The sequence below is a fragment of the Phycodurus eques genome, chromosome 1, assembly GCF_024500275.1.
Source record: "Phycodurus eques isolate BA_2022a chromosome 1, UOR_Pequ_1.1, whole genome shotgun sequence".
NCBI classification, from domain to species: Eukaryota; Metazoa; Chordata; class Actinopteri; order Syngnathiformes; family Syngnathidae; genus Phycodurus; species Phycodurus eques.
Genome location: NC_084525.1, coordinates 42,716,982 through 42,744,444, shown reverse-complemented (window position 1 = coordinate 42,744,444; position 27,463 = coordinate 42,716,982). Strand labels below are relative to the sequence as shown.

Below are 27,463 nucleotides of genomic sequence, written 5' to 3'. Positions count from 1 at the left end.
TACTATTTTTAAGTGAAATAAAGACTCCAAAACAGAACAGTGGCCAGGCCACAAACTGTACATAAAAACATTTATTTCCAAAAGCTAGATTAAAAAAAAAAATTTGAAACAAATAATTTGTCAAAAAGTGCTAGTCCACAAAAGGACAACAGAATGAGAAAACACCCTCTTAGTAGGTGTTCGCCTGAGCACAAGCACATTAGAGCGCAGTCATTTACACAGTGTGTTTTTTTTGGAGGGTTGGAGAAAATTGGAATGAAACAAGCAAACCTCATTCAGAGCCAGTGCTATCAATTCTGTACTGCGACTACAACACAGATCTTTATTTAGTTCATTATCACAACAATACTTTTTTTAAATGAGAGGAGCTCAAGTACCAATGTTTGCACAGTGCCCGCAACATTCGAGGGATCTGTATTAGTGCTTCAAGAAAAAGCCACATCACTTAATTCGTTCTCTTGAGGTGGAGAGGAGCACAGAGAGGAAGCATCCAAGTTCAGTGGAAAAAAAATCTGGAAGAAAAAAACAAAAAACAAAAGTGTACAAACTTGTGTGACAACCCCCACGGGAATATGTACAGTGGCACCTTGAAGTTGGAACACCCAACAGTTGTAATATTTGGAGTTGGACAAAAAGTTTTATGAAAACTATGCCTCAAAGTTCAAACAGGTTGTGGAGTTGGAATCATTATCATGTGAAATCATCAGACCTAACAAGACCTCCTTTCAGCCAGTGTGGGTTTTGCTTTTTCTTTGGCCTTTTTGTGATACTTATTCTGGAAGGATGGTAGTTGGAGATGCAGCAGTCATGGATGACTGTGTGTTGCTCCTGTTCAGCAATGTTCAACACACTGTACTATTTTTATTAATTGTAGACTTTGTGTATAATTGCTGTTGGCTTGACAGGACTGAGCTTTTTTGCCAACAAAGGACTTGGCTTTGATTTTGATCTTCAATGACTTAGTCCATTGGTGAGGTTTGACAAGGCGCACCGAGTGAAGCCGTAGACTGCTACGTTAACTTGTCACTACTGATGGAAAGGTAGAATGTCCTGTTTTAATATGTTACATGACATTAGCAGTTGATTTCATTATATATGTATAACCCCACATTCATCATGGAAGTTTAAGACTATTGTATTTTTTTTAACAAGTTAATATGAGTTGTTAACTTCTGCGTACACAGGTGAATCTCAAGTCATGCCATGAGAAGGTTCATTTATAGAAGTTGCTCACTTTAAAAGTGAAACTTGTACATTATGTAGATTCATTATACACATGAAATACTTTCCAGAAATTCCTGCCCAATTTCTATGTTGGGTTTTCATTAGTTGTAAATTATAATTGTAATCAAAATGATTTATAAAAAAACATTCAATGTGTAGTCATTTGATATAATATACAAACTGAAATAAATAAAGCTTTCCACTATATTAAAATTTATGAGGCTGCACCTGTACTTATAACAATTAGGATCCATGTTACTTCAAACCTAGCCTGTACTGTTAAAAAAAAAATTGAGAGGGGCGGGGTTAGTGAATTAAAGCTAATTACACCAAATTAATCTCAATGAGAAATCTTGTTTCAGAGAACCAAATGGAAATTTGACCAGAACAACCTGTGGTTCAGCTTTGAGGTCCCACTGTAGGTTTTTGCTCATATTCAACTGTTTGCACTCACAGTGGACTCTTCAAAGTGGCGCAAGGACGCCACCGGGTCTCTACAGCGGGGTTGAGAGGGTAGGAACCTGGGAGCATCTGCAATAGAATGGGAGGTATAGAAAGCAATCTCGTGGTCCAAACGTAGGTCCTCCAGGGGTAAAAGACGCTTGGGCAGCAACGCAAGTGCAGTGTTGGTCACAAAGGCCTTCTGGTCTGGAAAAGAGAAGTCCCACTTTAGAAGTGTATCTCAGCTCCGATGAGCACAGATGGATGCGTTGCCGTTGTGTTACCTCCTTGCAGACTGTGGCGGGCTGGCTTGATGCAACTAACAAGCTCACAAACGTCTTCCACGTCTGACAGATCCTGGCTGGGTCCCTCCTGACAGGTCAAGCTTTCATGCTTCTCAAAATGTAACTGTTTCTTGCCTGTGGAAAAAAAAATGACAGACTCTCTTTGCAGGGTTGGGATGGACTGCTGTGCTTCCTCAATCATCCGCGCCTCTTGATTGCCCTGGATGTCGCTCATCTTTCCTTTGTCTTCACAGTGGCTTTTAATCTATAAGAGATAAGAAAGATTCATTTCATCAATGAGAAGTTGCACTGTGGTTTTAGGTTGGACCTCGCTTCTTACAGGTAAGGCTTGAAGAACTGGGAGCTTCTTTTCCCTGTTGTCAGGGCACTGTCCATCCTCCTGGTCAACAAATAACGTCTGGACAACTTGCTGCCACCACAAGACATCAGAGTTACAATTCTTAGTAGGTCGAATTTTCAGAGAGATGATTTGCAGTATGGTCATGAATTAACCTTTGTGAAAATTCAAAATGATTTCATTGTTGGTATGAAGATTTTAGGGCCACACTGACAAACTAAAACATTACAAAATACAAAAGTTCTGAATTTACAAGTCACAATATTATTTTGGTATTGAAATATTGTCCTACAACTTCTTCTTCAATTTAACGGACAATCCGATTTAACGCACGACCCCCACCCCCTTTATTAGTCCGTAAATTGAGGTTCCACAGTAAAACGAAAACTCTTAACCTCGATAAAATCCCAAATATTGGGGCAATCGTTCTAATAGTTTTAGAGATTGAAGTGGGCATGGATAGATGTCCATATACAACCCCAATTCCAATGAAGTTGGGACATTGTGTTAAACAGAATACATGTTCAACCTATATTTAACTAAATATCTTGTTTTTGTAGTGTATTCAATGTTCAAACTGATAAACTTTATTGTTTTTAGCAAATAATTATTAACTTTGAATTTTATGGCTGAAACACGTTCCAAAAAAGATGGTACAGGTGGCAAAAAAGACTGAGAAAGTTGAGGAATGCTCATCAAACACCTGTTTGGAACATCCCACAGGTGAACAGGCTAATTGGGAACAGGTGGGCGCCAGGATTGGGTATAAAAGGAGCTTCCCTGAATTGCTCAGTCATTCACATGCAAAGATGGGGCGAGGTTCACCTCTTTGTGAACAAGTGCTTGAGAAAACAGTCGAACAGTTTTTACGGACAATGTTCCTCAACGTACAATTGCAAGGAATTTAGGGACTTCATCGACTTCGGTCCATAATATGATCAAAAGGTTCAGAGACTCTGGAGAAATCCCTGCATGTAAGCGGCAAGGCCGAAAACCAACATTGAATGCCCGTGACCTTCGATCCCTCAGGCGGCACTGCATCAAAAACCGACATCAACGTGTAAAGGATATCACCACATGGTTCTCAGGAACACTTCAGAAAACCAATGTCAGTAAATACAGTTCGGCGCTACATCCGTAAGTGCAACTTGAAACTCTCCTATGCAAAGCAAAAGCCATTTATCAACAACACCCAGAAACGTTGCCGGCTTCTCTGGGCCACGCTCATCAAAGACGGACTGATGCAAAATAGAAAAGTGTTCTGTGGTCCGACAAGTTCACATTTCAAATCTTTTTTGGAAATTGCGGACGTCATGTCCTCCGGGCCAAAGAGCAAAAAACCATCCGGACTGTTATGGACCCAAAGTTCAAATGCGAGCATCTGTGATGGTATGGGGCTGCGTTAGTGCCAATGGCATGGGTAACTTACACATCTGTGAAGGCACCATTAATGATGAAAGGTACATACAGGATTTGGAGAAACATATGAAGCCATCCGAGCAACGTCCTTTTCATGGTGCTTATTTCAGCAAGACAATGCCAAACCACATTCTGCACGTGTTACAACAGAGTGGCTTCGTAGTAAAAGAGTGCGGGTACTAGACTGGCCTGCCTGCAGTCCAGACCTGTCGCCCATTGAAAATGTGTGGCGCATTATGAAGCCTAAAATACGACAACGGAGACCCCGGACTGTTGAATAGCTGAAGCTGTACATCAAGCAAGAATGGGAAAGAATTCTACCTACAAAGCTTCAACAATTCGTGTCCTCAGTTCCCAAACGCTTATTGAATGTTGCTAAAAGAAAAGGTGATGTAACACAGTGGGGAAACACTCCCTCCAAACATGACCCTGACCCAGCTTTTTTGGAATGTGTTGCAACCATAAAATTCTATGTTAATGATTACTTGCTCAAAACAATCAAGTTTATCAGTTAGAAGATTAAATATATTGTCTTTGTAATGTATTCAATTAAATATAGGTTGAACATGATTTGCAAATCATTGTATCCTGTTTTTGTGTATGTTTAACACAACATCCCAACTTAATTGGAATTAGGGTTGTAAATTTAGGTGACAATTGCTCGCAGTTTTGTGACAAAGGACGTATGAGGTCTTATTGGCCCATATTTCACTAACAAGTTGATTTTATGTATTTTTCGCTCAAGAAAATAAAACTGAAAACTAAAACTCATTTCCAATAACATCAAACCATTTTGGAGCAATTGTTAATTTTCTAATTGCATTTGGAACACCCCTTTTTCATCACCAAAATGGACAACACCCCACCCCCCATATCTTGGTGTGACGTCAGAGACAGAAGTGGAGACCAAATTCACTGCATAGCCGGTGTGGAAAGGAATGTACTATACTGATAAGTGGCAGTATGTAGTCATATTTTACATATTGTCGCTGTCAGGTGGAAGTAGATGTCTGTACATACTGTGCCAAAAACAGTGCCTCTGCCAAATGGTTTTTGAGGTGTGACACGCACGGGGCCTGTACCCTTCACCCCCTTGTTCTGGCTGGCAGCAGCTTTTTGATGACTCTTTGCAACAGACACTCGTTGTGGCTGCAGAAATAATACATTATTACAAGGTAACTTAAATACATGAAACTGTAAAGGATCATACACAACTATTATAATTATATAAACAAACAATATGAATCATAATAATAAAAACTCATCCAGAGTCAACAAACTCACAAACATGGCATAAGATTGAGATCGTGGAGTTGCAGTTGATTGGCTGGAGATGCACACGCCCCTATTGTGCAGTATACTTAGCAAAGAGGAGGGATCGGTCTGGAACTCTGCATCTTTGTCAGAATTGTTTTTATTTTTTTTAAAAAAAGGTAATTAGGTCATGTCAATATCCATTTGAAAGCACCATGGAGCACAATACAAATCAGAAAATGTATATGTACTGTCAGAAGCAAACAAGAAATTATTTTAATTGAAATTGACCTTTCACTAAGACCTCCCTTATCCTACCTTTAGGTACTTTATTCATTTTTCTTTCCCAGATATTTGAAATAATATCTGACTAAAAGCAATGGTGTAAAATCGATACAGATGTGCCTCAACGCCTCCTGTCCTCAGGTGGCCATCTTGCAATAGGTTAACATACAGATTTTAGCGTGTTTGCATTCATTCATGAAATGCTGCCAAATTGACATGGATGCATGCGGCTTTTTAGAATGCTATCTTTTAGCATTGTCAGAATTTCCATTTAGCTGGGGCGAGAGTGACAGTAGGTTGACAGGGCAAGCCCAACTCTCAACAAATCTGTCACAAACGGCGGGTTTACAGGTTTGCAACACGTAGCATTGACGAATGTTTTCACTGAATTATATTACATCTTACCTGAAGCTGCCGGACTCTTTTTAATTGGAAGTCTCTGTGGCTGCATGGCAATAAAAAGGGGAAAAAGGGAAGGAAGTAAAATGCACAGAATGAATAGCATTGCAAATAAACATCTGTACCTACTGTGTCAAAAAAAACATCTCTGAAAGATGGTTTTTGAGCTGAGGCACGCATGGGACCTGCAGCCTTCACCCCGTCACTCTGGCTGGCGGCAGCTTTTTGAAGGGTCTTTGCAACAGACACTCGTTGTGGCTGCAAAAATAAATTATTCCAGGTTAACTTAAAAGTGCATGTAAAGCAAAAATAAATGTCTTCTAAATTTGACACGCCACACAGAAGAGAGTTTACAGCAACCCTGCCAAATTTGAATGATAAAATGAATTTAAAATGAGGCTTTAAAATAGGGAAGAATCAACCCATTGCCTCTGCTCTCAAACGCTGTGTCTGTTCGCTGAAGGTGCTGAATCCGACCCCCTCAAACGTCAATCAAATAGCACTACAACCTGAAAAATGGATCCTACTTGGTCGAGCAACTTCCTTACGCCTACATATTCCTACGCTTGAGCCACCAGAACCAGAATCCAACTGCGACTCAGAAGACGCTGACCTGTCAGAGAATCAGCCTTATACCTCTCAGTCTGCAGCAGAATATTTGTTATTTCCTCTCAGTTATAAGTTAACAATATGTAGTCCAGTATACTGTAACCTAACGTTAGCCACTTAAAGATAGGCTATGTAAAAGCATAGCAAACATATTTTTTCAGTTTATCAGATACTTTTGACAATATTCAGTAGTCAGATAAGTTATAAGAGGGGGGACTTGCCCAAACTACATCACAGAGCAGCTGTTTAAGCGACGCCCCACCATGCCATTCCTCCACTGATTTTTTAATGCACCACATACAGTACATTCGCACATCCTTTGGGGAGCTGGTTGGGGGTGACGGTTGTGGATCATCATTGCCCCGTGACCATCTCGCCTCACCCCCACCAGTCTCCCCCATCATAATAAACAACACCCCACCACACACAATCACGGTACAGGGATAATGGTTGCCAGTCAGGGACCTGGTAACCATTAGACTTTACACCGATTTTATCGGCCGATAATTAACATTTTATGCTGATTGGCTTTAATGTCATAATTCGCCGATCCGATCAATGACGCCATTGATCGGCTCCGCAAAAGACATTTACTCCGCATCGCCATTGTGCACAGTATATTTGAATCCAAAAGCTAGTTTATTTTTAGCCTTGTCGCGTGTCTTTTGACGTAGTCCTGTAAATATCTGACGGCCAATAAAGTATTCAAAACAAAAAAAATGTCGGCGGTGTGGGACAGACAACACGTAATGCCCTTCGTTTAAGGCTTGCTTGAGGTATGTTCCCGTACTTTTAATACGATACGGCTCGCAAGCAGGCAACAAAAAGGTTATGTAGCCTAGCAAGCTAGTGGTACCACGAACGGTTGTACGTAAACATGCCGCCGTTCTGTCGAATCATGCTCTCAAGATTCGGTGTGGGTGAAGTAATTTAATTCAAAATAAAGTCATTTAATTACAGTAAGTTAGCACCCATTGTTTCTGTCATGTTGTAATGTTGACTTGACCTGACTGATTAGAATACACGATCTGACGAGAGCAGTGATTTCCAACGTTTATGGAGCCAAGGCACATATTTTACAATTGAAAAATCTCACGGCACACCAACAAACAAAAATGTCACAAAAAGTGGATACATTAATTACTGTATTTACTTCCTGCCATCTAATAGAAGACCATTCATTTGCTCTCTCTGTCACTGTGCCTCACTGGCACAAATAGAGGAACAATATAATTTTTTGAGCAATTAAGTACATAAGTATATACAGTAAATGAACTGATCATTTAAATAGACACATTCCTCCATCATGTGATCGGATCGGTTATGGGTTTTTTAAACTCGCTGATCGGCCCCCAAAATCCTGATCGTGTAAAGCCTAGTAACCATAGTAATAGAGTGGGTGGTGGGTATTCACATTTCTCTTGGCTTGACTCCTGGGGCCTGTGGGCCCCCCCCCCCCCCCCCCCCCCTGCCCCCATTGGGTCCCCGCCTTCCTCTCCCCTCTCCTGGCGCCCTCACCTGTCATTGCTTGCGATGGGTGCTTAACATGAGCTTGCTTTTGGTGGGCCGTGACCTTTTTCAGGTGGCATACTCTCCGGGGCTGGTGGGGGTGGGGCGCGCAGGCCGGGGGGTACTAAGCGTGGGGGCGGTGGTCCGGTACCCATGTCCCTCCCTTTGGGACTGGTCGAGGTGCTTCGGTTGGGCTTGGGGACGGCCCTGGGTCCTGGCGACTGGACTCGGCAGCGACTGGACTCGCTGGTTTGGCCCGCTCCTTGTGGGTGGAGGGGACCGGACCCACCCTTGCTCAATGTGCCGGCTCAGCAACTCCATGCACCAGTTGACTAACATGCATGTGAATATGGTGTTCATTCACTAATAAGTTCCATAGACACCCTACAGGCTTTAATTACTCAATATAGGACCATTCATAATAACACAGGTTATAATAAGATATCAACTCACAGGTTCTTACAGGTGTTTCGACACTACAAAAGCATTCCACCACACCACTCATCAGTAGCACTGCCTTGCTCATTTCCCACATCCTGTCCTGTCCTTTTCTCTCCTCTTGTTCTATCGGTTATTTGTTGCATGTCCATTCAGCACAAAACGCATACAGATCTACAAACCTGAAAGGCCATGCAGCTAAACAGGACAGTTTTCTTTTTTTTTTAAATAAATAAATAAATAAATGAAATAAAGCTACCCCTGGAAAAAGAAAATAAATCCAGAACACGGAAATAGTAAAAAACAATCTAACGCTATATCTCCACTATTCAGCACTACGTAGCTCTCAGTCTTTTCACGTTTTCAGCAATTATATGATGTGTGACGTGCTGTATAAGGCATTTAGGAACAAATCTATGAAATTACATTACAGTGACTAAGAACATGAAACTGTAAGGATCACGCACAACTTAAAATGATATTATTATTACTATAATTAGTATTATAAACATAATGAGAATAATAATAATAAAGACTCATCCAGAGTCCACAAACTCACAAACATGGCATAAGATTGAGAGCGTGGAGTTGCATTTGATTGGCTGCAGATGCACACGTCCTCATGACGCAGGATATTTAGCAAAGAGGAGGGATTGGGCTGGAATTCCATCGCTTTGTCTGAAAAACATTTGTATATATTTTTTTAAAAAGGTAACTAGGTCATCATGTTAATGTCCATTTGAAAGTATGATAGATCACTATTAAAATCTAATAATGAATTTGTGACACACAAGCAAACAAGCATTTATTTTATTTTCTTAATTTGCATTTGAAATGGTATCTGAAAGAAGAGCATAATGTAAAATCCATATGGATGTGCCTTAGCGCCTTCTGTACTAAGGATGCCATCTTGCAATATTTTAGCATACAGACATTTGTTAGCATGTTGGCATTCTAATCATCTCAGTAGACTTGAGCACTTAAGAAAACGGTCCATTGAAGCATAAAATGTTGCCAAATTGACATTGTGTGTGCACACGGCTTGTTAGAATTCTAGCTGTTAGCATTGTTCTAATTTGTATTTAGTTGGGGCCACAGTTAAAGTAGTTTTACAGGGCAAGCTCAACTACCAACAAATCTATCAGCAATGGCAGGTTACAGGTTAGCAACAGGTAGCTTTAAAGGGGACTCAGATTAATATTATGTTTGTGGAATAAGAATTAAATAGAATAATTAATCAGTGTGGCGGCACAGTGGACGACTGATTAGCAGAGCTGCCTCACAGTTCTGAGGTCCTAGGTTCAAATCTGGCCTCGCCATGATCTTCCCGTGCCTGCAGAGGTTTTCTCCAGGTACTCCGATTTCCTCCCACATCCCAAAAAACATGGATAGTAGGTTAAATGAAGACTCTAAATTGCCCATGGGTCTGAATGTGACTGCGAAGGGTTGTTTGTCTATGTGTGCCCAGAGTCAGCTGAGAGAGGCGCCAGCACGCCTCCGACCCTAGTGAGTAGAAGTGGTATGGAAAATCGATGGATGGATTAATCAGTGTAAGGGTAAAAGGGTGGGGGGGCTGCCATGTTAAGCGAAATCATTATCTGGAGAAGAGCAGAAGTGACATCAAAGCTACAGTACTTAGCACGTTGCCTGCCAATACAGCGGGCTGTTGAACTGAGTCGGCTGACAAATTTCTAATAGCGATTTACTCATTCAATCCCGTGTACACAATGGCTGAAATGGAAAACAAGCAGCGGTCATCAGAGGAAGGGTATCAAAGCGTAAAAGTATCATCAACTTCGTAATGTGAAAGAGATTTGCGAAAAAAAATCAGCTCACAATTAATTACATCTACAGTAGATGACATTTATGATCATGGTTTATTATACAACTTTTGTACATGTAACGAAATTGAATATGTAGCTTATTGTGGGAGAATATTTACCAACTCTTTATTTGCATTCAGGCGAGAGTGAAAAGAATAAAAAATGGCAGCCCCCCATAAGAGAGTATACTAAGGCAGATGCAAAGTTTTAATTTTTTTTTTTTGTTAATACTTCATAGATATGAGTCAACAGCACCTGATAAAGAAGACATGCACATTTAAAATATAAATAAAATTTGACATCTTGGGTTTGGTTCCCCTTTAAGAATGTTTGTATTGAATTATATCTTACCTAATGCTGCTACACTCTTATTAGTTGGAACTCGCTGTGGCTGTATTGAAGAATGAAAAAGAAAAAATGTACATAATTGGAAATAGATGTACATTTGGGATAAAATGTCTACACACCCCTGTAACTGGAGATGTGGCTGAGTTGAAAATTAACCCATCAAATTCATGTTAAATGGGACTCGGCACAAGTGCTACCATTTAAAGTGCCTCTAAATCCAAATAAAGTTCAGCTCTTCTCGTAGTTTTTTTGCTGACTTTTTTTTTTTTTTTTTTTGCTTGCCAACAGAACCCTGAAGGTTTTGTGCTAAGACTGACTGTTATTTGGAGCAGTCCATAAATCCCTCCACCAGGACTCAGCCACCTGAAGAAAAGCAACCCCAAAGCATGATGCTGTCAGCACCATGTTGAACATACATACGTTCTTATTGCCCTTTACCTACTCAGCTGCTAGCACAAGTAATGAGTCTTAGATTGTCTTAGTGGCTGCCTCTTTGGGCTTGTGTAGATTATTCAGTCCTGCTCAATGTGTTTCGTTTGCAGCAGTGTCTTTACTAAGCGTCTTAGTCCCACTCAGTACTCATAGCGGTGTGTTTACATTCTGTTTACTGCTAGCTGCGGCTGGGTACGTCGCTTTTTATGCTCCGGGCAGGCTATTACAAAACATTTTGACTTGAAAGTAAGAGTTTATAGTAATAATTAGTTTGAATGTAATCATCATAAAGGTGAATTTTCACCAGATTTTTTGGCACCCCCTAGATTCCACAGCACACTTAGCATCCGCCTATCTTGACTAATAAGCAAGCCAGCCCTGCTTCTTGTCGGCACACACTAGGTGAACTACAATTCCCAAACGACTGTTCAACCTTCCCTGTTCCATCTGCCCATACAGTACAGTTTTAGTAAAACCGGCCAAGTCTATATACATACATTGGCAATTTCATGCAAGAGCTTTTGGGGTTGATTTTCAAAGTGGAAAACCAAGGAATTTTCACTATAATTATAGCTCATTTGAGTTAGTTTTGTAAATGTAAAATGTAGTTTCAGTTATTTTTTTTTTTTTTTAAATAAATAAATAAAAAGTTTTTCAATTTTAGTTCAAGTAACTTCATTGGTTTTTCTTAACTAGAATAACCTTACTCCAGATTGAACCTTTGAACAATGAGAGTCCTCTGATGTGGAAATTCTCTGGAGAGCTTGGCTTGAGTTGGAAGATGTGACTACAAAAACATTAGGAAAAGCATAGGAGTACATCTGAAATTTATTTGGAGTGAAAGACAATAAATGGTTGCAAGGAGTGCTGACTCCCATTTAACGTGAGTTTGAATTCTGACTACAGCCACAACCCCAGTTATGAGGTTATCTCCATTGTTTATTTTTACTTCCCCTCTCTAAAATACTTCTTTTTTCCCCCCCAATTGAGTTGTACAGGTTACAGGTCACATTAATGGGAGAAAAAGTTTATAAATAATTTTGCTCTCCTTTTCTCGCATCACAAAAACCTGGCATTTGAACATGGGTGTGTAGACTTTTTAGATCCACAGTAAGTACATACCGTGTCGATAAAAGTCATGAGTTTTGAGATCTGGCACACATGGGGCATGCAGAGTCCCCCCCCCTTCTTCACACTGGCAGGAGTTTTTTGATGACTCTTTACAACAGACACTCGTTGTGGCTACAGAAGTAATACATAATATTACATGGCGGATCACACACAACAATAAATAGCAACAAAAATAATAATAATAACAAAGAAGCAGTAGAGGTAGTAGTCAACGACTCATCCTGAGTCCAACTCACAAACATGGCATCAGATTTTGAGTGCGGAGTTGCAAACGGCTCGCTGAAGATGCGCACACCCTCATTACACAGGACACTTAGTAAAGCGGCCTGATTGGGCTGGAATGCTTCAGCTGCGTCTGAAAAACATTTTCTTTAAATTACTGGACACGACAGCAAGAGCTTGTCAGTACATGAGTGAAATGACACAGTTCAGTAGCTGCGCCATGTGCCATGTGTGTTTCTAGTCATGACATTTTATTTTATTCAATTTTAAAATCAGCAGCTCCCAATCTGAGGCCATGTTCCTCAGTTGGAAAAGGGTGGAGTGCCAAGGGTCAAGTATCGCGGGGTCTTGTTCGCGAGTGAGGGAAGAATGGAACGGGAGAGCGACAGGCGGATCGGTACAGCGTCTGCAGTGATGTGGACTCTATCGGTGGTGGTAGCTCGGACATCTGGTTAGGATGCCACACGGACGCCTCCCTCCTGAGGTGTTCCGGGCACGTCCCACCGGGAGGAGGCCCCAGGGGCGACCCAGGAAGAAAGTGAATAGATGGATCTTTGAGACTACAGCAGAATGGCACATGACCAAAGAGAGCCAATCACAGGTGTCGGCTTCAGGAGAAAGTGATGTGCGAAAGATTTGACCTTCTGCAGCTATTTTTCAACTGTAACTAAAATTGTAATCATGGAAATTTCCAAAACAACTGTAATTTAACTACAAATTTTCTCCCAGTAATGTAATGAATTACAGTTACATACATTTTGTAATTAAATTATGTAATCTCGTTATATGTAATAGGTTTCCCGTCCCCTCCAACACTGCTTTAAGTCACTTTTCCATATGTCCCCTTAAATATTATATAAGTAGGTCCATTTTAGTTTGCTGGTACAGTAGTGTTCTGAGTGGTCCATTCAGGAGTATACCCCCGTGGTCTGCACTGTGAAAACAGGTTTGTTATACACAGTGTTCAAAATTATCATGAAAAGTTTGAAAAACACGATAGTCAATGCCAATGGAAGTATAATTATCCAAATCAACCGTGAAGAGTACAAACTTCCCAATTATAGTAGAGTAGCAACGTCTTTTTTTTTTTTTAGGTTGCAAATACCTGAAAATAGTCATTTGTTGAATTTGCAGCATTAGGAGGTCATATGTATTAAAATTAAAATCAATTTCAATCCAAAATATATTACCAGGTCAAGTTAGATTTTGACATAGGACTGCTTATTTGATAGCAGCTTCACAATTGTTCCATCCATTGGACTGAGTTTCTGTCATATTTGTCTGAATTTCTATCTATCTATCTATATATATATATATATATATATATATACACACAGACACACACACACACACACACATACACGTATATTCATTATGTAATTCTGGGATGGTTAAAGGCTGTCTTTAATTTGTGTATTTAATTGAGGGATGTTTAGATCCTTAATAAAAGTTTCAATTTCTTTTTGATCTGGGTTGTTTGAAGATGTGTATAAGTTGTAATAAAATTGTAAAGAAAATGTCATTTATTTCTAGTGGTGACTCTGTACAGTTGCCGTTTGAATCTTGAATGGCTGTGATTAATTACTTATTTATTGCGCTGAAGTTGGTTCGCAAGGAATTTTCCCGATTTATTATTGTACTCAAAGTTAGTGTATTTTAGCTGTTGTAGAAAATCTGTTCTTTTTGATAAGATAACGTCTAACTGATGTTTTGCCTTTTGAAGTTGGTTTCTTAGTGTATCTATCGGATTAATTGCATAGTCTTCTGTGAGGTGTTTTATTTTTTCCTCAATTTAATTTTCAATTTTTGCTCGTTTTTTCGTATACGAAGAATATGATATGATTCGACCTCTCAAAACAGCTTTCCCGGCTTCCCACAACAGAGATGGGTATATGGTTGGGGAGTCGTTAAATTTTAAAAACTCATCCCATTCCTTCCTCACAAAAGAATAAAAATCTGGGTCCTTCAATAGGGACGTGTTGAAGCGCCATTTTGGTGGGGGTCTCAAATTTGATGAAACTTTTAGATTGAGAGAAATTGGTGCGTGATCACTGATGATGATCGGATGTATTTTAGGAGTACTTCTTTGAGCTGCCGAATTGTTTGAAAGAAAAATCTATTCTTGAGAAAGAGCGGTGAAGCGATGAGAAAAATGTGAATTCTCTTTCTGTACGGTTTTTCAGGCTCGTGTGCCTTTGTCACAGAAATTCTTCATCAACAGGTACAAAACTACCCCTCTCATTAATCTCCTTGGGGAACTGGTCGTTCATTCCAAACAAAGTCCCTTTAAGCTTTTTTGTAAAAACCTTTGGATTTTACAAACGCTTTTTTGCTGAAAGTGTTCAAACTTTGCAATGATGGGACGTGGTCCGTTTCCTGGACGAGGGCCTCCCAATCGGTGGACGTGGTGAAACGTAATCTTGTCGACTGTATCTTGAGCGCGGACATCATAAACTTTTTAATCTGCTCCTCGGGGTCTTCCAAAGCATTGTCTGGAATTCCTGAGAAAATGAGGTTGTCGCGCATGCTTCTTGATTGAATGTCCAACGTAGTTTCTTTCATGAGTTTATATTCCAGTCTAAGAGTTTGTAGTTCCGCTGACATCATGTTTGATCGAAGCGCAGTGTTATCTAATCTTAGCTCATTCACCTGTTGTTGCGTGAATTCCAAGCTCTTTCTGAGTTCTGTGATCTCCTGGCGAAGCAAATCAAGTGCAATTGACAATTTCTTGACGATTGAAAAGAGGACACTCGTCTGTATCTCTGTTGAATAAAGCAAATCCTCAGTTGAGGTGGAAAAATCCCTTTTCTTTCCTCTTCAGCGGCAGTTCGACGCATAGGCTCCATGCCGAGACGTGCTGGTGTTGACTGCACGGATATCAAGTGGCTCTCTGTAAGATACCGCTGCTTGCGAAGCTGGCGAAGGAAAAAAAGAAAGTACGAAGCGACCATCCGACGTTGAAAAAAAACAACAGCCACTTCAAGATAAAATTTCTCTTTTCACAAGACTGTCCAATGGGCGCCGCCATGTTTTTCGTCTTCGGAAATCACGCAATCTCTCTCATTGTCACAGCATGCTCCCTCCTCTCACCCTCTTTGCATTGCATAGTAAAGTTTCAAATTGCACTTACGGATGTAGCGCCGAACTGTATTTTCTCACGCTCTCGTTCACAAAGAGGTGACCCTCGCCCCATGTTTACTTGTGAATGACTGAGCAATTCAGGGAAGCTCCTTTTATACCCAATCACGGCACCCACCCGTTCCCAATTAGCCTGTTCACCTGTGTGATGTTCCAAACAGATGTTCGATCAGCATTCCTCAACTTTCTCAGTCTTTTTTGCCACCTGTCCCATCTTTTTTGGAACGTGTTGCAACCATAAAATTCTAAGTTAATGGTTATTTGCTAAAAAAAACTAAGTTTATCAGTTTGAATTTCATTAGAATTGGGGTTGTATTCTGTTTAACTTCGGCTAATCTTCATTCCTCCCCTTTCCAGTGCATGGCTCCACCTTTCTAACTGTTCCTCCACCTGCTCCCCGCTTTCACTGCAGATCGCGTCATCTGCAAACATGGTCAAGAGGGATTCCAGTCTAACCTAATCTGTCAGCCTATCCATCACCACTGCAAACAGGAAAGGGCTCAGTGCTGATCCCTGATGCAGTCCCACCTCCATCTTAAACTCCTCTGTCACACCTACAGCACACCTCACCACTGTTCTGCTGCCCTCGTACTTGTCCTGTGTTAGTCTAACATACTTCTCTGCCACTCCAGACTTCCGCATGCAGTACCACAGTTCCTCTCTGGGTACTCTGTCATAGACTTTCTCTAGATCTAAAAAGACACAATGTAGCTCCTTCTGACCTTCTCTGTACTTTTCCATTAACATCCTCAAGGCAAATCATGCATCTGTGGTACTCTTTCTAAGCATGAAACCATACTGTTGCTTGTTGCTTGCAAATACTCACTTCTGTCCTCAGTCTCGCCTCCACTACTCTTACCCATAACTTCATTGTGTGGCTCATCAACTTTATTCCTCTCTAGTTCCCACACATCACCCTTGTTCTCAAAAATGGGCACCACCACACTTTTCCTCCATTCCTCAGGCATCTTATCACCCGCTAGTATACTGTTAAAGAAGCTGGTCAAAAACTCCACAGCCACCTCTTAGATGCTTCCATACCTCCACAGGTATGCCATCAGGACCAATCGCCTTTCCATTTTTCACCCTCTTTATTTCCTAACTTCCCCCTTACTAATCATTGCCACTTCCTTCTCCACCACACTTTCCTCTTCTACTCTTCCTTCTCTCTCATTTGCCTCATTCATCAACTCCTCAAAGTATTCTTCTATCCAGCACACTACTGGCACTAGTCAACACATTTCCATCTCATCCTTAATCACCTTAACTGCTGCACATCCTTCCCATCTCTATCAACATGTATAGATCTTTTTTTCCTTCTTTGGTGTCCAACCTGGCATACATGTCATCATATGCCTCTTGTTCGGCCTTTGCCACCGCTACCTTTGCCTGACGTCTTATCTCAATGTATTCCTCTCTCCTCTCCATGTCCCACTTCTTCTTAGCCAACCTCTTTTCTTGTATGATTTCCTGTACTTTGAGGTTCCACCACCAAGTCCCCTTCTCTCCTTTCCTGCCAGAAGATACACCAAGTACTCGCCTGCCTGTTTCTCTGATCACCTTGGCTGTAGCGGACGCTCTTAACCCGGGCCACGACCGATCCGGTATGGAATTCTTTAGATGAACGCTCATATTTGTTTGGCAAATTTTTAAGCCGGATGCCCTTCCTGACTCAATCCTCTGCATTTATCCGTGCTTGGGACCAGCCTACAGTTTGCACTGGCTTGTTCCCCCCCATAGGGCTGCATTAGTTCATCATCCATTTTGCAAAGTATAATTTGCAGTCAGCTAAAAGTGTTGGTGTCCGTGTTTACCTGAAAATATCTCCATACAGCTGACATGGCTCCTACCAGGAAAGTATATGTCAGGCTGGGGAAGTGGTATTGGTCATAATATTGGAGCATTTTTTCAAGAGTACAAATGTACAGTAGATGTATAGTATTGCCACTGATACTGGTATTGGTGCATCCCTTCTAATTGTATGCATTTTATTCTCTCGCTCTACCCTGCCATGAGCATACCCATTCTTTCCACATCTACCTGTACAATTTGAACCCGATTTGTCCGGGCTAATTGTAATTACTATTATTATTTTCCAAGGTTATGTCAAACAAGTCGGGGGTGTGGCTTAGCGCAGGTCAATTATAAGTTCGATTTTTATGCTGATGAAAAACTAAAATTGGCATGCTGATTCCGAAACGGCAGTCAGTTTTTTCTTAGTGCATCAAGTTTTTTCTCCACAGCTTACCCTCCAGATGAGCAAAATTCCACTGATTAGCTGTAGTATGACTTGCCATCTGATTACGATTGGACTCATCTACAGCTATGTGGCAACTTGTTTGTGTAGTCACAATTGAGACAATGCCGTGAGAGGTGTGTGCAGCTCCCAATAGGTCAGTACTATCAATATCTGCAAACAGAAAGCTCGCATAATCGGAATTAAGAGGATTTGTGCTGGCTTTTCTCTTAACCTTGGAACCATGGACATACCGTTGTAAATTCTATTTCGTTTTATGCTGTTTTTTTATATTTTCAAAGTTCGTAACTATGCCATCTTGGTGTATTATTTACATAGGTATCCATTTCTTTTGTTCCACTTTGTTCAAAAACTTGACGTGATAGAGAAAACCTGAGATCAGTTTTGGATTCGCAACCAAAAATTTGTTAAAAACAGCTGTCAGACCTAACTCAACAAAAATTGTTTTCCAAGTGTAAGGATGCACAACTGTGCCCTGGTTGCATTCGAAAGGGCTTAAAACTGTCACACAACTGCACTAGTAACATGCAAATCTGCATAGTGAATTCACCACAGGGGTCGCTTGAGAGGTTATCCTGTGCATTCCCACTTGGATTGGAGATGTCAATTGGATCTTTGAGACTGAGATGGGTCATTTTATCCAAACAGACAGAAGATGAGGAGGAGGAGGAACTCTTCTGATGTGTAACATTTTCAGTCTTTAATGTCTCAAAAGGGCCAGGATCCATTCCATGAGACCTACAGTTCTCCTTTGCTGCTGCTACTGTGCTTTTTAACACAGCCGGACACTTCAGGGGGTTCTCTTTTGCCTTTGGGGTTTTTATACAAAAATTGTTTTCAGACTGGACAGAATGAGCACCACTTTTTGGCTGTGAAGTTACATCTATTGTCAAACTCTTATGCCGAGACATGTTGAAAGGCGTAGACCTGGTGCATGACTTTGCCTTCTTGGCTTTCCCCTGCAGTTAAGAGATACGGAGTTAACACAAAAGAAGAAAATTATGCAGTGTCAAAATGATGGAAACAACACACTCACAGCCAAGAGTCTCTGCTCCCACTGAGCAGCATGAAAAGCCGTTGAATGTCGGAGAGACTTGACGAGCACTGGAATTCTGCTTGGCCGAACGGGCGGCTTCCTCCCAGGATCTTGGTCCTCAGAATCCCTAGTAGGAAACTTCGGCGCAGGCACAGGCACAGGCTTTGAGTTCTTGGGGACCGGTGTTATCCTGTTTTTCTCATTGTTCACCCTGAGCAGAAAGACCACAAGATAAAACTGGTCAATTTCATTTTCAAACTAGGAAGGGAAGGAGATGAGGTGCTGAGAAGTTATAAGCAGTGTTGCACACAAAGACAAAAAAACAAAACAAAAAAACAAATACATTCATATGTACAGTATCATGTACAAAACGTCTACATATTTGGAATTTTAACCATAGTGTGGAAAAACATATTTGTTTGTTTTTTAATGTGTTTGTATCTGGTTGATTGCATACTGTAGCTGCTGTGACAGTTTAATTTTTCTCACGAGATAAATTCATGTTTTGGAACTGGGACACGGTACTTTGTTCGATACGCTCTACATGGTATAATACACCCTTATGGACTGCAGATTTCCGGTTTTGCAGTGGGGCTACACTCAAGGCAAGTTAAATAAAACAAAACATGACTTTTATTTGGTTGCTGACTTCGCCCAAATTATTGTTTCAGTAATGTTTGTCTGCCTCTTCCACTAAAAGAGTACAAAACCCTCTTTTAAATACAGTGGATACTCGTTTTAAACAGACCCCGAGTTAACGGATATTGGAAGTAACGGGCTGGCGTCATAAGCAACATGGCTAATTTGCATGCACCAGGATGCTCGCGAATCGCATGTAAATTAGCTATGTGCTTGCACGCTGGCTTGCTGCTCTCTTGAAAACAGCAGGCCCTGATTCAAAACCTGGCTGGAGGAGGTAAGTTTGAATAAAATGTAAAGCTTTTCTAACATTTTCAATTTTAAAAAAAAAAATGTATTTATAGTAAATGTGTACTGCATAGTGCATTTTAGGCCATAAAAAAAGTGTAAAAGAATAATTTTGTACTGTATTGTTGTATTCAGGCCATGAAACAAGTGCTTCAATATAAAGAGGCAATCAGCTGTAACGAACGACACCGGCTTTATTTTGGTAGCTTTCTACTTACTGTTATTGTTCCATTACCATTGGTTGAATAGGGCTCTTAGCATCAAGCAGCTTTTAGTGAACATAGGACTTTGATTTGGAGCCTGTTTGACTGGTGAAGTGCGTTTGAGTCCATCTGCTTGTGATGTTTGAGAAGAAAGCTCACCGAGTGAAGATGTACACTGCTTCCTACGCTAGCCGCAAGCTCAACACTGACTGAGTTTTTGTGCTATGTTTTACATTAGTGGCTGATATCATTTTATACGTGAGTGACAATGTTTAAAAAATTAGAAGCATGCATAATGCATCTGAATTATAGTGTGCCATTTGTAAAGCGAGTTGGTAAGAATATGTGGGAGGGCTGTGAAAACTGAAAGTACTCCTCAAATAAAGTTTCTCCAAACATGCATTGTTACTTGTTTGTTATTATCTCTAAAATCTATGTCAGAGAGTCAATTTCTCCAGATAAGATTGTTTTCATTTGACACTCTGTTTAAAGTGTCCATCCTCAAGCTTTTATTTTGATACTTCCAGTTATCAGCAGTTTGAATTTGCACATTAGCTACATATTTAGTTACACCTGAACATTTTAGATTCAACATTTAAAATTCAGGTCTAACATATTTAGATATGTTGACAAATGTAAAAAAATAATAATAATAATTAAAAAAAAAAAAAGTAACTCAAGAAGTCACAACACGTTTTTGAACATTGTTTGAAGCTAAATGGGACAAAATGTTGCTTGTTACTTTTAGCGTGAGCCACTTTGCAAACTAAATCAAGGGAGTGTAAGAGAGTTATGTTTTTAATGGGTTGATATTGACTTGTTAACTTCTGCTTCTACTTGCATGACAAGTAATTTTAAAGGAATAATTGAATCATAGTCTTATAGTTCAATGTTTTATGGTAGTGACAGTTTTGACTCGGGAAGAAATTTTTATTTTTTTAACTTTCAAGGGAAGGAATAACTATGTTGCACAAAGCAGACAGAATTGATTCAGTGGTCAAGTAGGGGAAGAAATATCATAATTTTAGTTTTTTCTGCACAGAACAATAGAACTGAACCTACTTGGAGGAGGTAACAAGACGCCACCCACAACCAAACAACAAAACACACACCTGCAATTACAAATATGCAATTACGTCTGTGACTTTCTCTCTTACCTCCGAAGGTAAGCGCTGATTTCATCCTGCCTTTGCACACGAAGAACTGGAGAGCCGTCCATTATAAATCAGATAACTTCAGTATTGTGTCGTGTCAGGAGTGGAGAACGACTGGAGGCTAAGAAGAGTCCTTTTAACGACAAGTTAACATAAGTTACTGTATTGGGAGTTGCTCATTCATTCTAGTGATACAACGAGAAAATCACAAACAGAAAGGCGTAAACAAACAAACAAAATAAACGGTCATTAGTTTGTCATTCCAGGCATTTAAGTGAACGAGTGTTCAAAAGCCATTAGCTTGAAAAACCATGCTAGTGTCTAAACAGTCGTACATACGTTAACTAACTGTAGGGCGATAAAACGGCGTCTTGCTCCCCCAAGATGTCCCAACTTTGTTTTCATGAGTTTGATCCGCTTTTAAACTTAAATTTAAGCCCCTGAAATGCTCTTACACACGCCGCGTGTGGACTGCTAACGTCTTGGACTAACAGCCGTTTGTATTTACCGCGCTTTGCCATTGGCTACGATTGGAAACCGTATCAGCCAATCACCTTACGTTCCGTTTTGCTGCATTTCCTTTGACCAATGAGCGACGGGGTTTCATAAACAACCCCATGGCAGCGACGGAAAGTCATTGAACCATGTGATTTTACGTCTCCTTTTTTTCAACATGCATTCATCACTCACCAGTAACGATGGTTTGCAATAAATTAAAGAAAACATACACTCACATTTCTTTGACCGAGTTGCTAAAAAGAGAGGACGTATGCGAGAATAAAAGTGAAAGTGTGGATATTTTAAAGGCATCTCAGACTCTCCATTCATCATCATTCACGTACATTTTGGTCACAAGGTTCGCCTTTTCATCTACAGGCACATTATACATTATGAATATAGTTAGGTATTGATGTAAAACACATTGATTATATTGTATTATCTTGATTATAGGTTGAAAATGATTTGCAAATCATTGCATTCTGTTTTTATTTATGTTAACATCAAAATTTCATTGAAGTTGGGGTTTGCATGAGTCCCCTGAGGTGGGAAGTGTGCATTCATTCGTGTCGACAATGACTAATAATTTATTGTTGAAGTCATGTGGAATGGCAAAGAAAGTCTTGCAGGACTCCCAGAGTTCATCAAAATTCTTTGGTTTCATCTTTCAATTCTAGTGTTTTATATTACACCAGACATGCTCAACAATGTTCATGTCTGGTGAGTGCATGGGCATGCTAATCCTGGAGCACCTCGACATGCTTGGCTGTCAGGAACTTTGATTTAGAGGCTAAAGTATGAGAAGGAACGCCATCTTGCTTGACCTCTCGTGATTTGGAATATAATGGGCAGCAAACGTTCTGTAAACATTTTCAGCATGAATCTTGGGTCATTGTATGTTCCAACAGGTCTGATGCAATATTTGTGGCAACTGGGATGCAGTTCAATGGATGATTCATCAGAAAAATCAATCTTCTGCCACTTTTCCACTGCCCAGCCTTTCTACAGGCTGGGCACTGACCTTGGCAAATACAACACAATTTTTTTGTTGTCTTTTGGTTGATTCTCATTTTTTAGCCCTAATTTTCCATGGAGACCACTGCGTGAGGGAATCTGATAACCTTCTTGTAGATAAAAGGGTTTATCTAGTGACCAGTTGTAATGTAGCTCTGTTACAGCTGAGAAAAGGCTGAACCTGGGCTGTAGAAGTAACAAACAGTCAGATGTCTTACAAGGTCCATCTGACCTGGACTTGTCACGGATGTCACCAGTTTCTTGACATTTTTTTCTCATCCTCTCTCCTTGACACGTGGATACATGGACGATTACTGCCCCCACAGCAGCAAACTTGGTCTTCAGATTCTTGATGAGCAGCACTTTGGTCTGTGGTAGAATCTTTAGCATATTGTCAAAGGTCAGGTTGCAATTCAGATAAAGGTCTAGTGTGCTTGGGTTTTTCTTGTACACACCTTGGAATGTGCTATTTACAGTATTTGTCACCGGTGAAGCCAAGATGACATTCATTGAAACAACAAAAATGTTGTCCTTCCAAATTAAAAAAAATCACATTATGGGCTTTAGCAAGTTGTGAGCATCAGTTTGATTGTTTCATTTTACACCCAGTCATTAGCAGTGCTGGTTTGAATGGCGCCCTGTGCGATGCCCCTAGATGGCGCCCCCATGTCTATTGTGGGGGCGGTTATAGTAAATTTTCACCCATCAACAACGCTCCCCAAACTACGTGTGGTACATCTTGTAAATCCTATCGTCAAGGGGAGTGAGGGGGTTATCTCCTCCTGTGCCCCGAGAATGCCGCCCTGGGTGACTACCCCTGTCGGTGGCTGACTGGTTAGCACGTATACCTCATAGTTCTGAGTAACGGGGTTCAACTCGCCTGTGTGGAGTTTGCATGTTCTCCCCGTGCCTGCATGGGTTTTCTCCAAGCACTCCGGTTTCCCCCCCACATCCCAAAAACATGTGTGGTAGGTTGGTAACTCTAAATTACCCCTAGGTGTGAATGTGAGTGTGAATAGTTGTTTGTTTCTATGTGCCCTGCGATTGGCTAGCGACCAGTACAGCGTGTACCCCGCCTCTCGCCCGAAGATAGCTGGGATACGCTCCAGCACGTCCGCGACCCTAGTGAGGATAAGCAGTACGGAAAATGAATGGATGGATGGATGTCCTATTGAGACAAGACTTCTGTCAATGACTGTATTCACTGCTTATTCACTGTACAACCATTTACCTTCAAAAGTCAAATTAATGAAATGAAGTCCACCTGTGTGTAATCAAAGTGTTATATGATAGTTCAATATTTACCCACCTTTTCTGAAAGGCCGCAGAGGCTACAACACCAAAGCAAGAGGCACCGCTAACTGACGAAGCCACGAAGGCCAAGGAACTCTCCACACAAGTCAGGAACAAAGTTGTTGAGAAATACAAGTCATGATTGGCTTAAAATAAAAATAAAAATCTTTGCTGATCCTGTGGAGCACCATCTATCCATCCATCCATCCATCCATCCATCCATTTTCTTTACAGCTTATCCCCGCTGCTGGAGCCTATCCCAGCTATCTTCAGGCGGGAGGCGGGGTACACCCTGAACCGGTCGCCAGCCAATCGCAGGGCACATAGAAACAAACAACCATTCGCACTCACATTCACACCAACGAGCAATTTAGAGTCTTCAATCACGCATGTTTTTGGGATGTGGGAGGAAACCGAAGTGCCCGGAGAAACCCCACCCAGAGACTTTTGCGGTTAAGGGCTAAACAAATAAACTTGACTTGACTATAGCTGGTGACTTTTCATGCTGGTTTTGACATAAAGTAGCCCAAATCTCGGGAGTATATATTGAAATCGACTAAATTGGCAATTCTTTAATGCTTTTTACCATGAGCTGCACTTGTAAACAAGCTTTGCACTCACATTTAATTTTTAAATACATATAAGGATTTGTTTTTTGCAACTATTGAGTTGGAAAAAAAAATAAGATTAGACATTTTCGCATGCTGATTGGCTGGCAACCAGTTCAGGGTGTACCCTGCCTCCTGCCCGATGACAGCTGGGATAGGCTCCAGCACACCCGCGACCCTCGTGAGGAAAAGCGGCTCAGAAAATGGATGGATGGATTTTCGCATGCTGTGCTTCGAAAGAGTTGCATATACCATGTCTTTGGCTGTAAAAAGTATTTTTAAAGAAAATTAAAATGAAAGAGTTTAGTGACTCTGACCCAGTTGCCAGAACCCCCCCCCCCCCCCCCCCACCTTGATAAACTGCATTCTTCCAAGCGGCCATGCTGTGAGACTGCCCCAAGATGACGCCTCGTGGACCCTAAACTAATTAACATCTACCCTCGAAGTCTGAACTCCCAGGCATCAAAGGCCTCCAGATGTTTCCATGGGACCACCTGTCTGTGAGTAGGAACAATTGCTGGGACAAGGCGACACCTGCTGGCGTCGAGAGGAACTGCAAAGCGTTCCGGGGGGACTCTCATTTGATGTTCAAGCAAAGATAAATGTCTGTTTTGATATCTCACGAAAATGTATGCCTTGATGTCTGTGTCAGTGTGTCAACTTCAGTGCAATTTGCGAGATTTTGAGAATTGTTTGTCTTGATTTGACTCCAAGCAGCATGAAAATGTGATTTGAACCATAAGCAGTTGATTTGCCAAAACTGAAGTATAAACAGTCAGTCTGATATGTTTGATCCCTGAGTAAAGAGAGTACCAAGTTGTGGTTATTTTATATGAATATATTATTTTTAACCCATTTTATCAAATTTGTAGACAAGAGTCAAGCTGATCGATGTGGTCTTCTCCGTCCCTCTTGCACCCCCCGATCACCCCCCCCAGGGTATTTAACTTTTAACTCTTGGGTTTTTCCTCTCCTCTGGCTTCTTGGCTTGGTGGCATCTAGTCAGCCACGGGCTGGCCTCAGCCACCCCTCCCCCCGCCCTTTCTTTTCTCAGGCACACGGCTCGGTAACCGCGGGCCTTGGAGATGGAGATCAGGCTCCCTAGCCTCCATGGACGTCCGCTGTTCGGTAAATAAAACTGTAATCCTGTAAATTTACAAAAAACAACTGTAATTTAATTACACTTTTTCTCCCAATAAGGACAAACATTTTTGTAACTAAATAAGGTAATCTCGTGACATGTAATAAGTTACTCCCCAAAAGTACCAGATTGGTTGAAAGTGGTAGAAACATACAACAGCGTCTTCTTTAGGTACTGCCGCTACTACCAGCAAGAGGAGGTTATACATCCTGCTGCGTGTACTTGACCGCAGCGCTACCGAGTCAGAGCGTGTGTGTATGTGTGTGCCTGTCACTCAGAGGCAGAGGAAGGAAGCAGACAGTCGACATACAGAGGAAATCAGAGAGGGACGCTGGTGCAGACATGGACCTGCGCTCTGAGCTACTCAAGTCCATCTGGTACGGCTTCACGGCACTGGATCTGGAGAGGAGTGGAAAGGTGTCCAAGTCTCAGCTGAAGGTGAGTGGCTATCCGCTTGTCTGTCCTTTATCTATTTTCTACTTTTAAAAAACCCCAAACTTCCCTTCATTTCCTGCCTCAAACTCACACTACCTGTTAAAAGAGGAGTCTGTGACTTGAAAACCAACAATTTCCCAACAAGTTGTATCTATCGGCACCCTATAAAGTGTCAAATAAGAGAAGGAAGTTCGATTTTCAGTATGCACCTCCCTCGCGGGAGTATAGGACAAGAACCCAGAATAGGAACTTGAGTCCCCATCTCCAAACACTATGTATAGTGCAATGCGGACCTGTCAGAGCACAGCCTGTTGAGAGGAGTAAACAACACAAGCCTTGTGTGTGTGTGCGTGTTGGTTATTGTTGTCTCTGCATGTAAACAATGCAGCCTCTGTGTTTTTGCTTGACCTCATAGAGATTATGTCACTACGGCTCACACTTGATTCCAGCCGTCTCCCTGTTCTTCAGCCCCATGACAGGGCTTATCCCCCACATGCACGCAAACAGTGTACGACAGGGTACTCTGCACTTTTGCTCACAAAAGCTGTTAGCAAGGCCTTGATAGCGGTAGATGTTTTTCTCTTGAGTGGAGACTTGAGACAGGATGTGGTGAGGGAGTTTGAGGCCTTGCAGCATGTGTCATAATACTTTCAGGTGAAGCCACTCATTGCAGTCTGTTTAATTGAAGAACAAAACTTACATTAATTATGTTGCAAATACTGTGATAGCATTATGTGTAACCTTTTTACATTTCTGGCATTAATAGGTCTCTGGTTTGTGTTTGTCACCTGTTAATGACACTCAGTGGCACTCAGTGCACTGCATTTAAAACTACTATCATGTGGTTTCTATTACAATATCATATACTGTATTTTATGAGTGCCAGACAGGAAAGAAAAAGCTTTACTGCAAAAGTTAGGCCATACTCTCACCAAAATAAAGTTGGATTTTAAAAATAAGTCCCATTCTTTTCCAATTAACAAAGTTGTAATCTTGAGAGAATCGTCGTATTTGTCCAATCAAAAATTCCCAACCTTATTAGACAATAGTCTTATTTTCTCGAGGAAAAGGGTTATTTTTCCAGATTTTTATTATTTTGTGATATATATATTAAGAGAGCCGGCACGGTGGACGACTGGTTAGAGCGTCAGCCTCACAGTTCTGAGGAGCAGGGTTCAATCCCCAGCCCCGCCTGTGTGGAGTTTGCATGTTCTCCCCGTGCCTGCCTGGGTTTTCTCCGGGCACTCCGGTTTCCTCCCATATCCCAAAAACATGCATGGTAGGTTAATTGAAAACTCTAAATCGCCCTGCGATTGGCTGGCAACCAGTTCAGGGTGTACCCCGCCTCCTGCCCGATGACAGCTGGGATAGGCTCCAGCACGCCCGCGACCCTGGTGTGGAGAAGCGGCTCAGAAAATGGATGGATGGATATATTAAGAGAAAAAAGTAATTTTTTTTAGAAAAAAAATAAAATTTTAAGTGGACGACTGCTTAGCACATCTGCTTCACAGTTCTGAGGACCGGGGTTCAAATCCCGGCCCCGTCTGTGTGGACTTTGCACGTTCTCCCCGTGCCTGCGTGGG

At 41.2% G+C, this 27,463-nt stretch overlaps 2 protein-coding genes across 6 annotated transcripts in view; one reads left to right on the top strand and one right to left on the bottom strand.

Annotated features, from left to right (window-relative positions):
• Positions 1–89: 89 nt before the first annotated feature.
• troap (trophinin associated protein) lies at positions 90–21,371 on the bottom strand. Of its 4 annotated transcripts, none has more exons than XM_061693302.1 (16): positions 21,231–21,371; positions 20,895–21,024; positions 18,608–18,818; positions 18,122–18,530; positions 12,191–12,309; positions 11,946–12,065; positions 10,395–10,434; positions 8,780–8,898; positions 5,794–5,922; positions 5,671–5,710; positions 5,011–5,123; positions 4,747–4,875; positions 2,290–2,379; positions 1,950–2,214; positions 1,679–1,872; positions 90–512 (listed from the first exon to the last, which is right to left on the bottom strand). In XM_061693302.1, the coding sequence occupies exons 2-16, from the start codon at positions 20,954–20,956 to the stop codon at positions 426–428; spliced, it is 2,127 nt and encodes a 708-aa protein (XP_061549286.1). In that variant the 5' UTR covers positions 20,957–21,024; positions 21,231–21,371; the 3' UTR covers positions 90–425. The 4 variants fall into 4 exon arrangements, with proteins under 4 accessions (XP_061549286.1, XP_061549294.1, XP_061549303.1 ...); XM_061693310.1 differs by having other exon boundaries at positions 5,011–5,117; XM_061693319.1 differs by lacking the exons at positions 10,395–10,434; positions 12,191–12,309.
• A 4,009-nt stretch (positions 21,372–25,380) lies between these two features.
• Positions 25,381–27,463, top strand: part of LOC133411211 (differentially expressed in FDCP 6 homolog) — a 41,871-nt gene continuing 39,788 nt past the window's right edge. The window contains exons 1-2 of one of the 2 annotated variants that reach the window (XM_061693275.1): positions 25,381–25,432; positions 25,724–25,883. In XM_061693275.1, the coding sequence (XP_061549259.1) occupies positions 25,788–25,883 (96 nt within the window). In that variant the 5' untranslated portion in view covers positions 25,381–25,432; positions 25,724–25,787. The remainder of the gene's footprint in view (positions 25,433–25,723; positions 25,884–27,463) is intronic. The other variant, XM_061693265.1, reaches the window with a different exon arrangement.

What these genes read in the sequence shown, in the direction of transcription:
- troap (XM_061693302.1), bottom strand. Translation starts at nt 20,956, where the DNA reads ATGGACGGCTCTCCAGTTCTTCGTGTGCAAAGGCAGGATGAAATCAGC. An exon ending in TCATGACTTTTATCGACACG is followed by an intron (nt 10,435 to 11,945) that starts GTATGTACTTAC and finishes TCTTCAATACAG; the next exon opens with CCACAGCGAGTTCCAACTAA. An exon ending in GCCACTTTGAAGAGTCCACT is followed by an intron (nt 513 to 1,678) that starts GTGAGTGCAAAC and finishes TTTTTCTTCCAG; the next exon opens with ATTTTTTTTCCACTGAACTT.